A 14,987-nucleotide genomic window follows, 5' to 3' on the forward strand; every position below is an offset into this window, starting at 1 on the left:
TAGGACTTACTGACTGAGTAGATCTCTGTGCCCTGAAAATCACCTCTCTGACGTTACCTTCCCTTGTCTTTGTTCCAGGAATGGTGGTTCCTTCCAAGACCAAAATCGTGTGTCATTTTTCTACCCTGGTGTTGACCTGTGGGCAGCCTCACACTCTTCAAATAGTGCCCCGAGATGAGTATGACAACCCTACCAACAATTCCACGTCCTTGAGAGATGAGCACAACTACAGCCTGTCCATTCATGAGGTGAGCAGGCTCCCATCTAGGTCACTTCGATCCGTCTCCTTCTCCTTGACCGTGGTTCCGGCCTTCTGAGACTTAGATTAGCTCAAGGTAGGAAAGTTCTTTGTAAATTTCTGCACAAGCAGGGAAAATTATGTGTGATTGGTGACGGCTTCGTTTTCCCCCTGTAGCTTGGTCCTCCAGAAGAGGAGAGTACCGGTGTCTCATTTGAGAAGTCAGTGACGTCCAACCGGCAGACCTGCCAGGTGTTCCTGCGGCTCACCTTGCATTCTCGAGGCTGCTTCCATGCCTGCATCTCATACCAAAACCAGCCAATCAACAATGGTGAATTTGACATCATTGTCCTAAGTGGTGAGTTGAGAGGAGAGCTGTGAATTAGTCCTCTTCCCAAGCCACTTGTCCTTTGCACATCTGCAGTCATCTGACCAACCCCTCCACCCCAAACATTTGGTATTTGAGCCGAAACTTGGTTTAGAGACCTGTGTACTGAAGGTCTAGTGATGGGCAGTTTCCTCTCCTGTGTTGCACTTTAAACCTTATTCCTTGTTGTACTTCAGAGAATGAGAGGAATATCGTTGAACGCAACGTGTCCACCTCAGGAGTGAGCATTTATTTTGAAGCTTATCTGTATAATGCTGCCAACTGCACCAGCACGCCGTGGCACCTTCCACCCATGCACACGAGCTCTGCCCAGCGCCGGCCCTCCACAGCTCTGGAGGAGGAAGATGAAGACTCATCCTCTGAGTGTCACACCCCTGAGAAGGTGAAGAAACCGAAGAAGGTGTACTGCTACGTGTCACCAAAGGTTGGCACCCCCCCCTTGCCCCCTGCCCAAGCCTGCTCGTATTTGGTAACAAAACCCACCCAGCAATGGTCTGAGAATCAGGGTGCGATCATCACCTTGTGGTTCAGGGATACTAAGAGATGGCTTCCCATTGAGCAAAAGGCTGTACCTCCTCTTCTGCTGCCTCTTTCTGGTTTGGACTGGATTACACCTCTGTCCCGAGAGTCTGTGCTTTGGTACTTTCGAGCACCTGGGGCATTCTGCTGTTTGATCGCTCCTGGGAAGATTTTTCAAGGCATGGCTGTAGAGTTTTAAAGAAAGCTACTTTTAACCATTAATAATTTCTCACTAGTGTAAAAATTACTGTTGGCCTTTTGTGCCGTTTGGGAACAATTTGATCTTTCATGCTGTGATTTGTGAAACCACAAGAGATGTCATCATCGGGGTACAGGGTTAGAATAGAGAAATTTTGGCAGAGACAAGGGAGGTGAACTTCCCAAGGCCCCTGAGCTGAGAGACGCTTTGTGTTAGGGAGTTTCTTTTTTAGTATTTGTATTTTGCTTATTCATACAGACCTCAGAAAAACGAGACGCGAACCATCCCATTACATTCCTTTAATCTCATAGCGAAAACTGAGTTCTAATTCTGTTCTACTTCAGAACACTTCACTGTGTACCATTCATCATTTAAACATCTAGCCTTCATTTGTCCTGGAGAATGGCAATGAGGGAAATGGTAAGGTAGAGATGAAATGAGATTGGCTATGAGTTGATTATTGTTGAAGCTGGTGATAATTCATTGTACTGTTTTCTTTAGTATGTGTTTGAAATGTTTTTTAATGAAGAATTTTTTTAAAAAATCAAGAAAAAAACCTGACCTACTATTTGTTCAGATAACAGAGGGGTCTTTTTAGATTAAAAAGTTACTGCATTGTCTTTTCCTTTTTTTGTAAATGACAAGAGACTTCTTTTTATTCTTACCTATAAGGTTTTTGTGAACTCTTTTGTATGTGACTCCTCCCACCCCCCCACACCATCATCCCCAGCGCATCCTTGGTGGCATTCTAATAGGAATAAAGCAGTGGGCAGGGTCCACTGGTGTTCCCTGTCCACTGATTTGGAAGAAATCTCTCTGAGAAGTATCTGGCTAAGCAGGAGGAGAGTCTGATCGTTTCTAGTGAAATGTTGTTGTGAAATGAAATGTTGATTGTGAAATGTTCTATACTTGTAAAGTGAAAACCTGATCTCAGATATTTGGAAATGGCATGCTGCAGTTTATGGGGTCGCAAAGAGTCGGACACGACTGAGTGACTGAACTGAACTGAACTGAGTAAGACCTGAGTATTAAGGTTATGAGATATCTTTGTGAAATTGCAATGTGACAACAATAGTTTAAATTTGCCTGTTTTAAGGTGGAATTGATGTTTTCTATTTGATTTCAGTCCTGACTAAATTATCCTCCTTGTTTAGAGAGGAAAAGGGCTATCATGGAACATACAGATGGGGACAGGTATTTGAAATACGATACCCAAACAGAACCTCTTAATCATTCATTTCATTTTCTTTATGTTGGGTCTACAGCAATTCTCAGTGAAGGAGTTCTACCTGAAAATCATTCCCTGGCGCCTTTACACCTTCAGGGTGTGCCCTGGAACCAAAGTAAGTTGAACCTTACATCCGGTTCGTGTAGAACAGGCTTCAGCCTCCAACCTTTTATTTTTTCCTAGAAGGGCTTTTGGTGTTTCTGGAAATTCTCATTGTGCACACAGGATTCATTGCCAAGTAAAGAAGCAGATGCTACCTCCTCATGAAGGCTATAGTTGTAGGAAGACACATGTCTACAGAAACAGTAGTTAGTAGAAGTCAGAATACTTCAACAACTTTCTCTTGCCCCTAAGACTAAGCTAATGGAGAGGGTATTGGAGCTCTGACCTGAACTTGGCTTCCTAATGTGCCAAAACTAACTGTTTCAGCACCAGTAGTCTCATCCATTTAAAAAAAGTTGTTTTTTTTTTTTAACTTTTCTGAGCTTTTGAAATCTACTGGCAAATCATTTTCCTCCAGCCAGTTTGCCCAACCTATTCAGGTATTCATTTGCTGTTTTACATATCCTTATGGCTTTCACACTTCTTATATTTTATGTTTGAAAGTCTATAGTATTACCTGTGATCCTTACTTACCTTGCCTGTGATCCTTACAGGTGGTCTCTGTGACTCAAGTTTAAAATAAAATCTGAATCATAGAGCATGCTCAGTCATTCAGTCGTGTCTGACTCTTTGTGACCCCATGGACTGTAGCCCACCTGGCTCCTCTGTCCATGAACTTTTCCAGGCAAGACTACTGGAGTGGGTTGCCATTTCCTTCTCCAGGGGATCATCCCAGGCCAGGGATCGAGCCCACATCTTTTGTGTCTCCTGCATTGGCAGGCGGGTTCTTTACCACTGGCACAGTGGTAGAGGACAAAGCCTCAAAATGGAATCAATGCCTGGAGGTTCCGGGGATGAAACCCAGGCCTCATACATGCAATGCATGTGCTCTACCGCTGAGCCGCACCCCCGACCCCTACCTGAAGTGAAAAACAAGGAAGTGTACTCCTGGTAGGTACTTACTTGGAGAAAATAGGCTTAACTTGTATTTGTTGGTTGATGCAGAAGGGAAGGGATGTGAAGGGTTTTTGGTGGATTTAAGGGCTTCATAGAGTAACTCTTTCTTTTTTTTTCCCTTTTGTTAGTTTTCATACCTTGGCCCTGACCCTGTCCATAAGCTGCTCACCCTTGTGGTGGATGACGGCATTCAGCCTCCGGTGGAGCTCAGCTGTAAGGAGAGAAACATCTTAGCGGCCACGTTTATCCGCTCGCTCCATAAGAACATAGGTGAGGTTGGACAGGGAGTCTGATGGGGAAGGCAGTGACCCCAGATACCCTGAGTGCATGAGGGTGTAGGGGTGGCCTACACAGGGGTCTTGTAAAGAGACTGTAATCACGTTGGATCTTGCTGCTCCTCAGGAGGCTCCGAGACCTTTCAGGACAAGGTGAACTTTTTCCATCGAGAGCTTCGGCAGGTACATATGAAAAGACCACATTCTAAAGTCACCCTGAAGGTCAGCAGACATGCCTTGTTGGAATCGGTGAGTAAAGTTTTTTTCATGTCAGCAGTTGAACAGTTGTCAAAATTTTCCAGCTAGAAACCTCTGTGCTATTTGGTTATATCCTGCAGGTTATTGTTTTTATGAAACAATCTCTGTCTTCTTTAGACATGTTAAGCGCTGTTCTTTGTGTTTGGCTATACTGAATTTGGGGCAGATTTGTTGCAGCTATGTTAATTGAGGGGAGAGACTAGCTGACACATTGGCTGTAAAACCTGTTCTTGACTAGTTGCCGAACAATCTCATGGACTTCCTATGTAAGGCAGGTATTAAGTTGTTGTTATAGAAGGAAGTTCCTGTTATTGAATCCCAGGATTAAGAAGAGCTCTTACGAGGTTAAGAGGAAATGATTTTTGTTGTCACTCTGGTCTGATGGGAAAGGAACACCTGATGTGTTTCTGTCTCCACTACACAGACACTGGCCTAGTTCTCACATTCCTTGACAATGAGGAAGCTTTGGTCCCTGTCCAGAAAGTGTTTGTGATGTTTGGCTCTGGTAGGTGTGCCTGGAAACCCCTTTTCTCAGCCACTTTCTCCTTGTGGCATGGCTCCGTGTCTGAACCTAGCCTTGTGGATTAAGATGTCTAGTGGGGACACTGTACTTTACTGAAAACCAAGACTCCTTGATTCTCTTGCTGACAGCTTACTGATTTGAGCCATTTTTATTTCTTTTAAGAGTTTTCTCATTAATGAGGACTGTTAAAAAAAAAAAGTTTCAACTTTCCAGCCAGGCAGTGGTGTAAATATGAATTTGATTTTTTTTATCTTAAACTTCTTCTGGAGATACGTGCATTTTAAATTTAAGATGGTATTATTAAAGCTTATTTTTGAGTAATATATTGCCTCCAAATACTTGTGACTATTAAATGGACAGTGGTAATGTTCTTGTGTTTTTGTCTTAAACACCCAAGAGGTACTGGCCAGTGTTCTGACAATTTCTTTTCTTTTACTGCTTTTCAGTCTCTGAAAGCCACTCGGAATTTTTCCATCTCAGATTGGAGCAAGAACTTTGAAGTGGTTTTTCAGGATGAAGAAGGTCAGTTTTGAAATCTCCCACTCATCTTTTTTAACTCTCCTTCCCACTCCTCCCTATCTCCTTACACTATATCCACAGAAACTGAAAACAACCCTCCTACACATGCTTGCCACCCCTGCTCCAGCTTCTTTTTCCTTGGGAAAAAGAAGTCATGAGTCAAGACCAAAAGGGTGGTGTTTACTGGCTAGATGGCTTGGTTGAGCTTGTAGAGCACAGACGGACAAGGATATGGAGGGTGAGCTTTTAGGAGTTTGAAGTAGAAGGGCAGAGTAACCTTTGTAGTACCAAGAGAAGCATCAGTTCCTGGGATCTCTGATCTGTGTTCCCACGCTAGAGGGCATCAGCTTAGTGATTGGAATACCTTTAATCCTACAGAATGAGGTGGGATTAAAAAAAAAAAAAGTCCACAGTTAAGTGGGTTGGAATATGGGACACCAGGGTGGTGGAATGGAGGGAGGAAGGATCAGAGAGTATAAAATGATGAATAAATGAACAAAAATGATAAAAGGTGATAAGCCAGTGTCACTTTTTGTTTTTATTATCCTTTCCAGCTCTGGACTGGGGAGGGCCTCGTCGGGAATGGTTTGAGTTAATCTGCAAAGCGCTATTTGACACCACCAATCAGCTCTTCACCCGATTCAGTGACACCAACCAAGCATTAGTGAGTCTGTGACTTCCCCGGGGGTGGGAGCAAAATGTGAATTGTGTTATGATGGAGAGACTAGTAAGAATTTGAACTAATCAGATTACCTCCCTCCTCTTTGCCTTCCTTATTTCATCTCTAAGAGAAAATGCAGACAGATGAATAAAAAGCATTATAGTGCAGTGGCTGTTCTACTCCTTAGTATTTTAATAATTAAGCCATTTTTTTCAGAACATCCCTGAAGCAATTGAACTCTGTACAAGGTCTTTGACTAGGGGGGTAGGGAAGTAGACTCTGGCTGAAAAAGGTTCTGGTTTAGGAAAGAGGCATTATATCATCCACTGATTGACTTCCGTTTGTAGCCAGGGACCACAAAATCAATAGAAGATTTTTTAGTTTATTATAAGTCCATCTTTCTCCTTTTTCCTCCAGTCATTTTGAATTACTCAGTGGTGGCTACTAAACAATGCCATTTGAATGGGCTCCTTGATCCTAACACTGAAATTTTTGCTCCCTTGGGATAGAGTTGTGGCGGGAGAATCTTTCCAGAACTAGGCTTTAAGAAAAACGACCCACAACCTTTTAATCTCTCTCTTTGACAGGTGCACCCCAACCCTAATCGCCCCACTCATCTGCGCCTAAAGATGTATGAGTTTGCAGGGCGCCTGGTGGGCAAGTGTCTCTATGAGTCCTCTCTAGGAGGAGCCTACAAGCAGTTGGTCCGAGCTCGCTTTACCCGTTCTTTCTTGGCCCAAATCATAGGACTACGTATGCATTACAAGGTAAGGTCTTAGGTATGTGTTTTCTGCTAAGTCCCCTGGCCATTAACTTTGGAATCTCTCCACCCTCTGTTTATTATTCTTGAGGTTTGAAGGGGTAAGTAGTTCCAAGCAGTTACAAATTTTATTTCTGGGTGAGAGTGGTCATGCTGTGTTCTGTGTCTTTCTGTCTCCTCAGTATTTTGAAACAGATGACCCAGAATTCTACAAATCTAAAGTTTGTTTCATCCTCAACAATGACATGAGTGAGATGGAGCTGGTCTTTGCAGAAGAGAAATATAATAAATCAGGTCAATTGGATAAGGTGAGACAGAGAACTGAAGCCTGTGGGTCCCATTTCCCAGCCTCCTCTGCATCAGGGCTGTCTAGTGGACCTTTCGCAATGATGGAAGTGTTCTGTATTTAAACTTTTGAACACCCAAAATGTGTCTGGTATGACCAAATACCTGAATTTCTAAATTAACTACCTGTGACTAGTGACAGCCGTATTGGACAGCGTAGCTTTGGGGCACTGTATCCCACGTTGTATGGCCTTGGCCTATTTAAATGGAACCGGAGACATATACCATCCATCCCACGAGTCCCTCCTTTCCAGTAGAAAAAGAACGAAGTGATAGTGAAGTGTCACTGCACAGGCAGTTTTGGAAGGGATGACAGTGTCTGTCTCAACATTAGGGGCAGGGAGGTAGTTGACTCCCATTTAAACACTGTGCCTATTTATTTTTAAGGTTTTTATTAGAAAATGGCCAAAAGTATTTCTGATGCACATGTGATTTTGTTTGCATTCTGGGTTTAAATAATATCAAATGATCATGACAAACCTGGAGTTGCAGTTAGAAATCATTGAAAGCAAAATAGCAATGACTGAAAGTTTGTGATCACTAATAGCACTGAACTGATAATCAGATACCCTTGTGAGCCCTGTGCGGGTCTTGGCCACTGGCCTTTACACCTGTGTGGGTGGAGCCCGTTTTCTTGACCCAGCACTGCAAGGCGTCTCGAGTCAATAGAAGACTGAATTAGGGTCTGCAGGCCTAGGGGAGTACTGATTTTAATTGGATTTGATATGAATACTAAATCTTAGTCACTTACTACTTAGGCTAATAGTTAGAAGTGCTTACACACATAAAATAAAAATAACCAGAACTGTGCATAATAACAGAAAAAGTCTTACATGTTTAAATCTATTGAGAATCTTTGCTCTGGACCAAAGTTCTGTCCCTCCCATGCCGTGGTCAGGACCTTAAAATCTGATCCTGTAACTAAATGGAGGCCTTCATTCACCTGTGAAGACAACCTTGCTCATTGTGCACAGGTTTCCCAGGGTGGCTTTAAACTTGTTTCAGGGCTTCCTCAAAGCTCCCTTAAAGTGAGTGAAGTCGACTCAGTCATGTCCGATTCTTTGCGACCCCATGGACTATAGCCTACCAGGTTTCTCCGTCCATGGGATTTTCCAGGCAAGAATACTGGAGTGGGTTGCTATTTCCTGCACCAGATCTTCCCGACCCAGGAATTGAACCTGGGTCTCCCGCATTGTAGGCAGATGCTTTACCGTCTGAGCCACCAGGGAAGGTGGCTTCCTTAGGAGTTGCTTATTGGAGGAGGGTGCCCGTTCTATTTGAAAATCATACAGTTCAGCCTTTTCTTCGCAGATGGAAAAACCGGGAATCCAAATAGCTAAGTGACTGAAACCCCATAGCAAGTTAGTCTCTAAGTATCAAGCCATGGCTTTTTCTATTGCCTCACGTTAGAAATAGAAGAATGTAGGGGAACATCTGTGCATGTCTTGGAATTTCTGAGATTATGCTTCTTTACTACTTATCTGGCTTTACAGAGTCTCAGTTGTCTCAGGGGTTTAAGAGAAGAGGTCAGTAATGGTTTAATTTTGGATCAGAGGAGTGTTAAAATGTTGCTAACAAGGACACATACATATCTTCCTGTTGCATCGCCACTGTTTGACCAGGTCAGAGAAGACTCCCTGAGAGACCCACTTCAGGAACAGTAGTGAGTAGAATACAGCAATAGCGGTAGGAACCCTGAAAATTTAGTTACTGAGTAAAACCAAGTGTGTTGAAAACCTGAGTGCTGAGCAGGAACGTGTGACCGTGGTGCAGTTCAATAATGTGCTGTTTGTGGGACTTGCTGGGTAGCTGTCGTCTTTTAAACTCCCATCCACACGCTCTCTCTGTCTTTTGCTTCTTTCAGGTTGTAGAACTTATGACAGGTGGAGCTCAAACCCCTGTCACCAACGCGAATAAGATCTTCTATTTAAATTTGCTGGCCCAGTATCGACTGGCCAGCCAAGTGAAAGAGGAGGTGGAACATTTCCTAAAAGGTGGGATTCTGTTGACTCTTGGCTTTGAGGTGTAAATACCTGTATCACATAGTGTGGATATAGCTTTAACTTGGATATTTTGTTTCAGGCCTGAATGAGTTAGTCCCTGAAAACCTCTTGGCTATTTTTGATGAGAATGAGCTTGAGGTAAGTGCTTACAATTGGAACTCCCTGTCCCTGGCTTGCTATTTTATTATGCCCACAGGAACCAGCTTCTTGCACCTTCTGTTATGAGATGCGGTAAGAAAGCCCTTTCAGAGTTGGTTTCACTTTTGTTGCTCTTCCAGTCATGGACCCTTTCTCCAGCTTTTAAAAAAATTTGAATGTGGAATAATTATTGATGAATAGTAATAATGACTATTTACTCATCAAATATTATACTGGTTGAGTGGTAAAGAATGTTGGTATCTTGTACAGTCTTTATAAATCCTATGACCTTTTAAGTTGATTTAAGGGGTTAGAAGCATTTATTTGTTCAGAGACTATTCATATCGAGTGCCTCCTATACGGCAAGTGCTTTTGAGGAACTGGGGGGCTCATGGAGCTACATTCTAGTGAAGGAGACAATCCAAAGGATGTGAGGCCTGTCATAGCTTTGGTTGACAACACTACAGAGTTAATATATTCTTCCTTTAGATCCTGTGACAACCAGAATGCACTGTAAGATGGTAAATACCTTGCTATAATGAGCAGGCTGAAGTTCCATGAACTTCGGGTATAGGCAAAAAGTAAAACCAGTTTGTTTTTACCCACTGCTCACACATGATACATATAATGCAAGTTATTAGCTTTAACGTCCCATAGCCTTTATTAAAGTTTCTCTAAGCTGTTTCCCACAGTGAGGAAGTTCTTCTTCAAAAATGGGGAGACAGCGGATTTCCTTGGTGGTCTAGTGGTTAACGACTCTGCGCTCCCAATGCAGGCAGCATGGATTTGATCCCTGGTTGGGGATCTAAGATCCCACATGCCATGAAGTATGCCCCTTCCCCCTCCACCCCAAAAAAAGGGAATCAGGAGTTTCAGGTAGTCTTGCACCATTTTTATTCTTACTAACCGAACTGGCTTTGAGAACAAGAATCAACGTCTTACATAATTTTCAGCACATTTTGTACCTTTAGGTATAAAATCCAAATAATGCAGTCTCCATCTCTCAGCCCGCAGTTTCCGGCAGACCTGTCACCTAGTGCCAGCATTTTCCGGGCTGAGAAACAGCTACTGGTGGATTTTATCCTGAAGCAAAACGTTCGTTAACAATTGGTAAAGTGCATAGGAGGAAGGCACAGTCTCTCAGGATTGCTCCCCGTCCTGCTCTTAGTTACTCATTAGCAAGTTCTTTTTGAAGGCACCAAGCTTCTCACACTTCATTTGGGCTTCTCTTGTCTCTTGATTAGGACTGCCTTTACAGCTATTGGATGAGTACTCATAGTCTGCTAAGTAACTTGCTGGATCCTGAACCAAATTAGGACATCAACAAGATGTTTAGGGCTCTGATGTCATTAATGTTCTCATTTTTTGGCATTCTTTTTCATTTATCTGATCAAGTAGAGGTGGAGCTGAAGGGACAGTAGTAAAAGTTCAGTCTACAAAAGAAGGGTGGATTTGGGGAAAAGGAAAGGCGACCTAACAAATTAGTAAATGGGGCTGGGGTCTTCATCGAAGGGGAGGGGCCTGCTTTCCCCCCTGGTATTCCCAGGCCACATCCAGAGCAGTCAGTAAACACTTGGTTCCCTTTTTGTCCTTTGTTTCATCAAAATGATACATAAAGCAGCTATTCTTCATGAGGGGTGCCCATCAGAAACACCTGGGAAACTTTTTCAAAGTACAGAAGCTTGTAACCTGTCCCTAGAGATTCTGATTCACTAGGTCTGGGGTAAGGCTATAGGCATCTATCTATCTATATATGTATATTAAAGCCCTGTGAGTTTTACTGCATTGGTTAGGAACCATTGACATATTGTAAGTGATTTTCCTAAAGTAATGTTCTTGGATTATGACGTCACCATACATCTTTTTATTGATGTTTCTGTATTCCATATTTTGCATGTTAACATATTTTGACCTTATGATGGCACTTCACCCCTCTGACTGTCCCAGTAAACACCTGACTGTCTTCTCCAGCTGCTGATGTGTGGGACTGGGGACATCAGTGTGTCTGACTTCAAAGCCCACGCAGTGGTCATTGGTGGCTCGTGGCATTTCAGAGAAAAGGTAAGTGGGCCAAAATTCTTTCAGTTGAATTTGTACCATATTATACAGAAAAAGCTTCAGAAAGAAAAAGCAGAGAAGCAGATATGTCAACTGGGAAAAAGCGATACATGGCGGGGAAAGGCAGGTGGTCATCCAGACATACGGGAACCCTTGTCCTTAAGGGCTATTGATGCTGTGTCCAGAAGCAATAATGTTGAAAAGACAGAGAGAGAGAACCAAGCAGTCAGGGACTGCCCTCCAGGCTGTGTATCCGCATCACTCCCTCTTAAAGAGGTTTTTGATTCTAGCCGTTCCTACCTGCGTGCAAGTCACCGGGGCCCCCTCCTCCCACTTCAGAGCACCCCGCTCCTTCCCCCAGGGGTCAGATCCGCAGCCACACCTGGGTGTGACCCCAGCCTCGTGCTCTCCCCACAGGTCATGAGGTGGTTTTGGACCGTGGTTTCCAGTCTGACACAGGAAGAGTTGGCTCGGCTGCTGCAGTTCACCACAGGCTCCTCTCAGCTGCCACCCGGAGGCTTTGCTGCCCTCTGTCCCTCCTTCCAGATTATCGCGGCCCCGACCCACAGCACGCTCCCAACTGCACACACGTGGTGGGTATCCGACGGCCCGGCGCAGGCTGTCACAGAGGGTTATCTTTGCAGCCCTCGCCGGCATGGTCTGCTCGTGTGAGTTAATCACTCCCCTCCCCTCGACCTTGCAGTTTCAACCAGCTGTGCCTCCCTACGTATGACTCCTACGAAGAGGTGCACAGGATGCTGCAGCTGGCCATCAGCGAGGGCTGCGAGGGCTTCGGCATGTTCTGACCGCTCTCCCTGCTGTCTGCTTGGCTCCCGTGGCTTCCCGGAGCCTCCAGGTGGCGCGCGCCACAGACACGACCGCTGACCCCGACAGACACAGAACCATCAGCCAGAAGCTGCCGCGTGACCCCCCAGCGTGTGGAGGAGTCGGTCACCTCCCAGCCTCGTCCTTCCCTTGCCCCCTCCCTTCCCGCCTTCCCCCCACGGCCCCCTCTGGCAGGTCCCTACCCTGAGCAAGTGGCTCAGTCGCAGGAGGAGGGTGGGGGCCCGCTGTGCTCGCCCTTGGTTCTCAGAGGAGCTCAGAGGCGGGAGCTGCCTCAGCCGCTGAGGGAGGCGACACGGAGGCTCGGCCTTTCTGGGAGCGCTGGGGTCCTCGCCTCGCTCAGCCTCCTCTGCCGATGCTCCGCAGGGGTTCCCTCCGTTTCCCCTTGACCCAGAGTCTGTGAGTCCTTCCTGGGGACAGGTGACTGTCTGCTCACCAGGAGGAGCACAGACCAGAGGTGGCCCACGGCGACAGACTTCAGCTTTGCCCCTCTGCACAACGGCCGGTGCAGGCACGGGGCTAGCTCGCGTGGTTACTGATAGTACCAAAGGGTCCTTTTTTTTGTGGTGTCAGAACTGGAAAAGGAGCTTTTCCCTGCAAGCATTTGCAGAAATGATCATTTAATTCATAAAGAAGAACTCCCTAGTAAGCTTTTTTTTTTTTGAGTATAATAAACCTGTGAGACAGACCTAAGAATGTGAAAGCTAGCCGGGCTGTAGCCGCCAGTGCTGAAGGCGATTCTCCTTTAGGGTTGTCGGGCATTTCTTGGCATGTGACTGGCTTGAAGACGACTGATGCTTGTCCCTGAGTTTGTTCTTTACACTGAGGTGTGGCTGGGCCTGGCTCCTCACCTCCAACTTGTGCTATCTGCTGAGAGCTGGGCATTCTTTAGGTTTCCACTGAAGAAAATTTTGGAGCAAGAAATTAGGACGGTTTGATAGCATGCCACTGGTCCCTGATTCTGCTTGGTGTTCCCTGGCAGCACTGAGGCAAGGGAGAAGGGATCAGTAATTGCTTCTCAGAGGTCCTTAGGGTCAGGACACAAGGGACACACATCGAGGAGCTGTGTCAGACGATAAACGCCTCGCTGTCCCAGTGACTTCTGTCACTCCCTCAGTTACCAGCAAGGGCACCTCAGGAGGGAGGAAGACACACTAGGCTCACTGTGACATGATTGAAGAGAGCCTGCAGCTGTTTCTTGGAAGATGACAACAACCTTTGCCATTAACGATTTGAATGAAGACATTTTCAAGACTCAGAATCTCATCGAATTCTGAAGTTTCTGTTTCTAAGAAGGCTTTGCTGCAAGCGACCATTCCCAATGGGGCATTCGACTCTGAGAACATTAACAAGCCATCTTTATTGCCAAAACCAGCAAGTACAAAGAGTCCAGATATGAGGCAGGACTTGAGGCCATGCCTTGGCCTGCTGGAAGCACGTCTGAGCCCTCCTGTTCCCAGGGATCACGAGGAACAAGCCTTTCTGAGCTGCTACAGTTCCTGCCTGACCTCACTCCTTCGCAGTTGTCATTTGTCCTTGGCATGGGTGCTGAATGCTGACCTCACTCACCCTTGGGGTCCAGGGTCCAGCATTGGGGCCCTCTCTACCCCAGGTCCTCCACGCCACACGGTCACTGCTCTCCTCAGGGACCAGGACAAGGTGCTGCCCCACGGGATATGTACAGGCAAGCTTCATCATCCCCCTGGGAAGCATGATGCCGCCCTTTGGGCCCAGAGAGGGATTCCAGCTGGGGGCACGTGGGCTGGCTCTGCTGTCTTTGGCCGTTGTTCCTCTTCCAAACCCTGTGCTCCCCCCCCCCCCGCCCAGAGACTGATGCTGGAGCGCAAGTTGATTTTCTTGGCTCCATCTGTCCTTTCTGAGCTCTAGTCATAGCACGTTTCAGAGCATCCTGGGTACCATGGCAGCGCAGCTGCGGCCTGCGGTGGTCCTTAGCCCCAGGGTCTTTGTTTCACAAAACCGTTTGGTACTGTTGTGGTTTTGTATTCTTTGAGTGTTCTCTCTCTCTCTCTCCTAACTATTCAAAAGTATCTTTGCTCTTTTGCCCTTCCTTTGACCTTCTTTTCTAATCCTGCTTTGGAATTAGCCGGTGTGGGGAGACGTACACCATGTCAGAGAGAAGAAAGAGTGCCTGTTACTGGAAGTGTTTCCTATTCACGTTTCTTATTTTGGTCAGTTCTTTTATTTATGCCCTTGTGGCCCAGGTACTTGGGCGGCCAGCTAACCTCCTGGCTAGTGAAGGAGACCAGGCACCAAGTGAACACCAAGGAAAGTGTTGGCGTGTTTCTAGAACTCCAGCAGAGACCAAGCCCTGCTGCAAATTTGTCAGGCCAGACTAAAGGGCCACACAGTTGCAGCAGTAGTGTAAATATTTTGTACAGTGAATAAATGAATGTTTAAAAGGACTAAGAAGCAAGTGACTGCTGTATGTGATGATTCAGGGCTTAACTTGGAGGTGGGGAAGGAAAAGAAAAATGTAGAAATGTTTTTGCATTTCCCCAGTAACCCTTCAGAAGCAGTCAGCTTGGGATAGAATGGACTCCCGGAGCCCTGGCCTGGTCCAGACCTGCCAGCCCTCTCACCCTTCCCGGACTGCTGTCCGTGGTGCCCCGCAGGGCCTCGGTGCCTCCTTGCACAGAGAGCCAACAGCTGGGACAAGTGCTTGTACTCAGCTCCAGGGGGAGAGACCAGTTTGGCAAAAACAGAGGATGTCTGTTCTCATCAGTCTTTTCAATGTTAATTCGTTGTTTTACTGCATAAGAAACTCAATGTAGAAAATTTGGAAATTAAAAAAAAAGTACAAGAAAGTAAGTTACTTGACATCCAGAGGGAAGAACACTTTGGTGGGTGGTCTTATTTGCATATAATTGCACATGTATTTCTCACTGTCCCCGCAACCCTTGACTCTTCCACAAGTGCTTTGAGTATGGCAAAAAAAAAAAAAAAAACCAAAAA

General features: G+C 45.6%; 1 protein-coding gene across 7 annotated transcripts in view; it reads left to right on the plus strand.

Moving 5' to 3' along the window:
• AREL1 (apoptosis resistant E3 ubiquitin protein ligase 1) overlaps positions 1-14,437 on the plus strand; it is a 45,453-nt gene extending 31,016 nt beyond the window's left edge. For 6 of the 7 annotated variants that reach the window (XM_043920749.1, XM_043920752.1, XM_043920751.1 and 3 more), the window contains 15 exons: positions 79-248; positions 416-596; positions 803-1,050; positions 2,610-2,687; positions 3,760-3,901; positions 4,034-4,155; positions 5,134-5,209; positions 5,761-5,870; positions 6,455-6,634; positions 6,810-6,935; positions 8,837-8,966; positions 9,055-9,113; positions 11,085-11,174; positions 11,589-11,764; positions 11,875-14,437. In XM_043920749.1, the coding sequence (XP_043776684.1) occupies positions 79-248; positions 416-596; positions 803-1,050; positions 2,610-2,687; positions 3,760-3,901; positions 4,034-4,155; positions 5,134-5,209; positions 5,761-5,870; positions 6,455-6,634; positions 6,810-6,935; positions 8,837-8,966; positions 9,055-9,113; positions 11,085-11,174; positions 11,589-11,764; positions 11,875-11,977 (1,991 nt within the window). In that variant the 3' untranslated portion in view covers positions 11,978-14,437. The remainder of the gene's footprint in view (positions 1-78; positions 249-415; positions 597-802; positions 1,051-2,609; positions 2,688-3,759; positions 3,902-4,033; positions 4,156-5,133; positions 5,210-5,760; positions 5,871-6,454; positions 6,635-6,809; positions 6,936-8,836; positions 8,967-9,054; positions 9,114-11,084; positions 11,175-11,588; positions 11,765-11,874) is intronic. The other variant, XM_043920753.1, reaches the window with a different exon arrangement.
• Positions 14,438-14,987: the final 550 nt, after the last annotated feature.

This window comes from Cervus elaphus, chromosome 12 (genome assembly GCF_910594005.1).
Source record: "Cervus elaphus chromosome 12, mCerEla1.1, whole genome shotgun sequence".
In the NCBI taxonomy this organism is placed as follows: domain Eukaryota; kingdom Metazoa; phylum Chordata; class Mammalia; order Artiodactyla; family Cervidae; genus Cervus; species Cervus elaphus.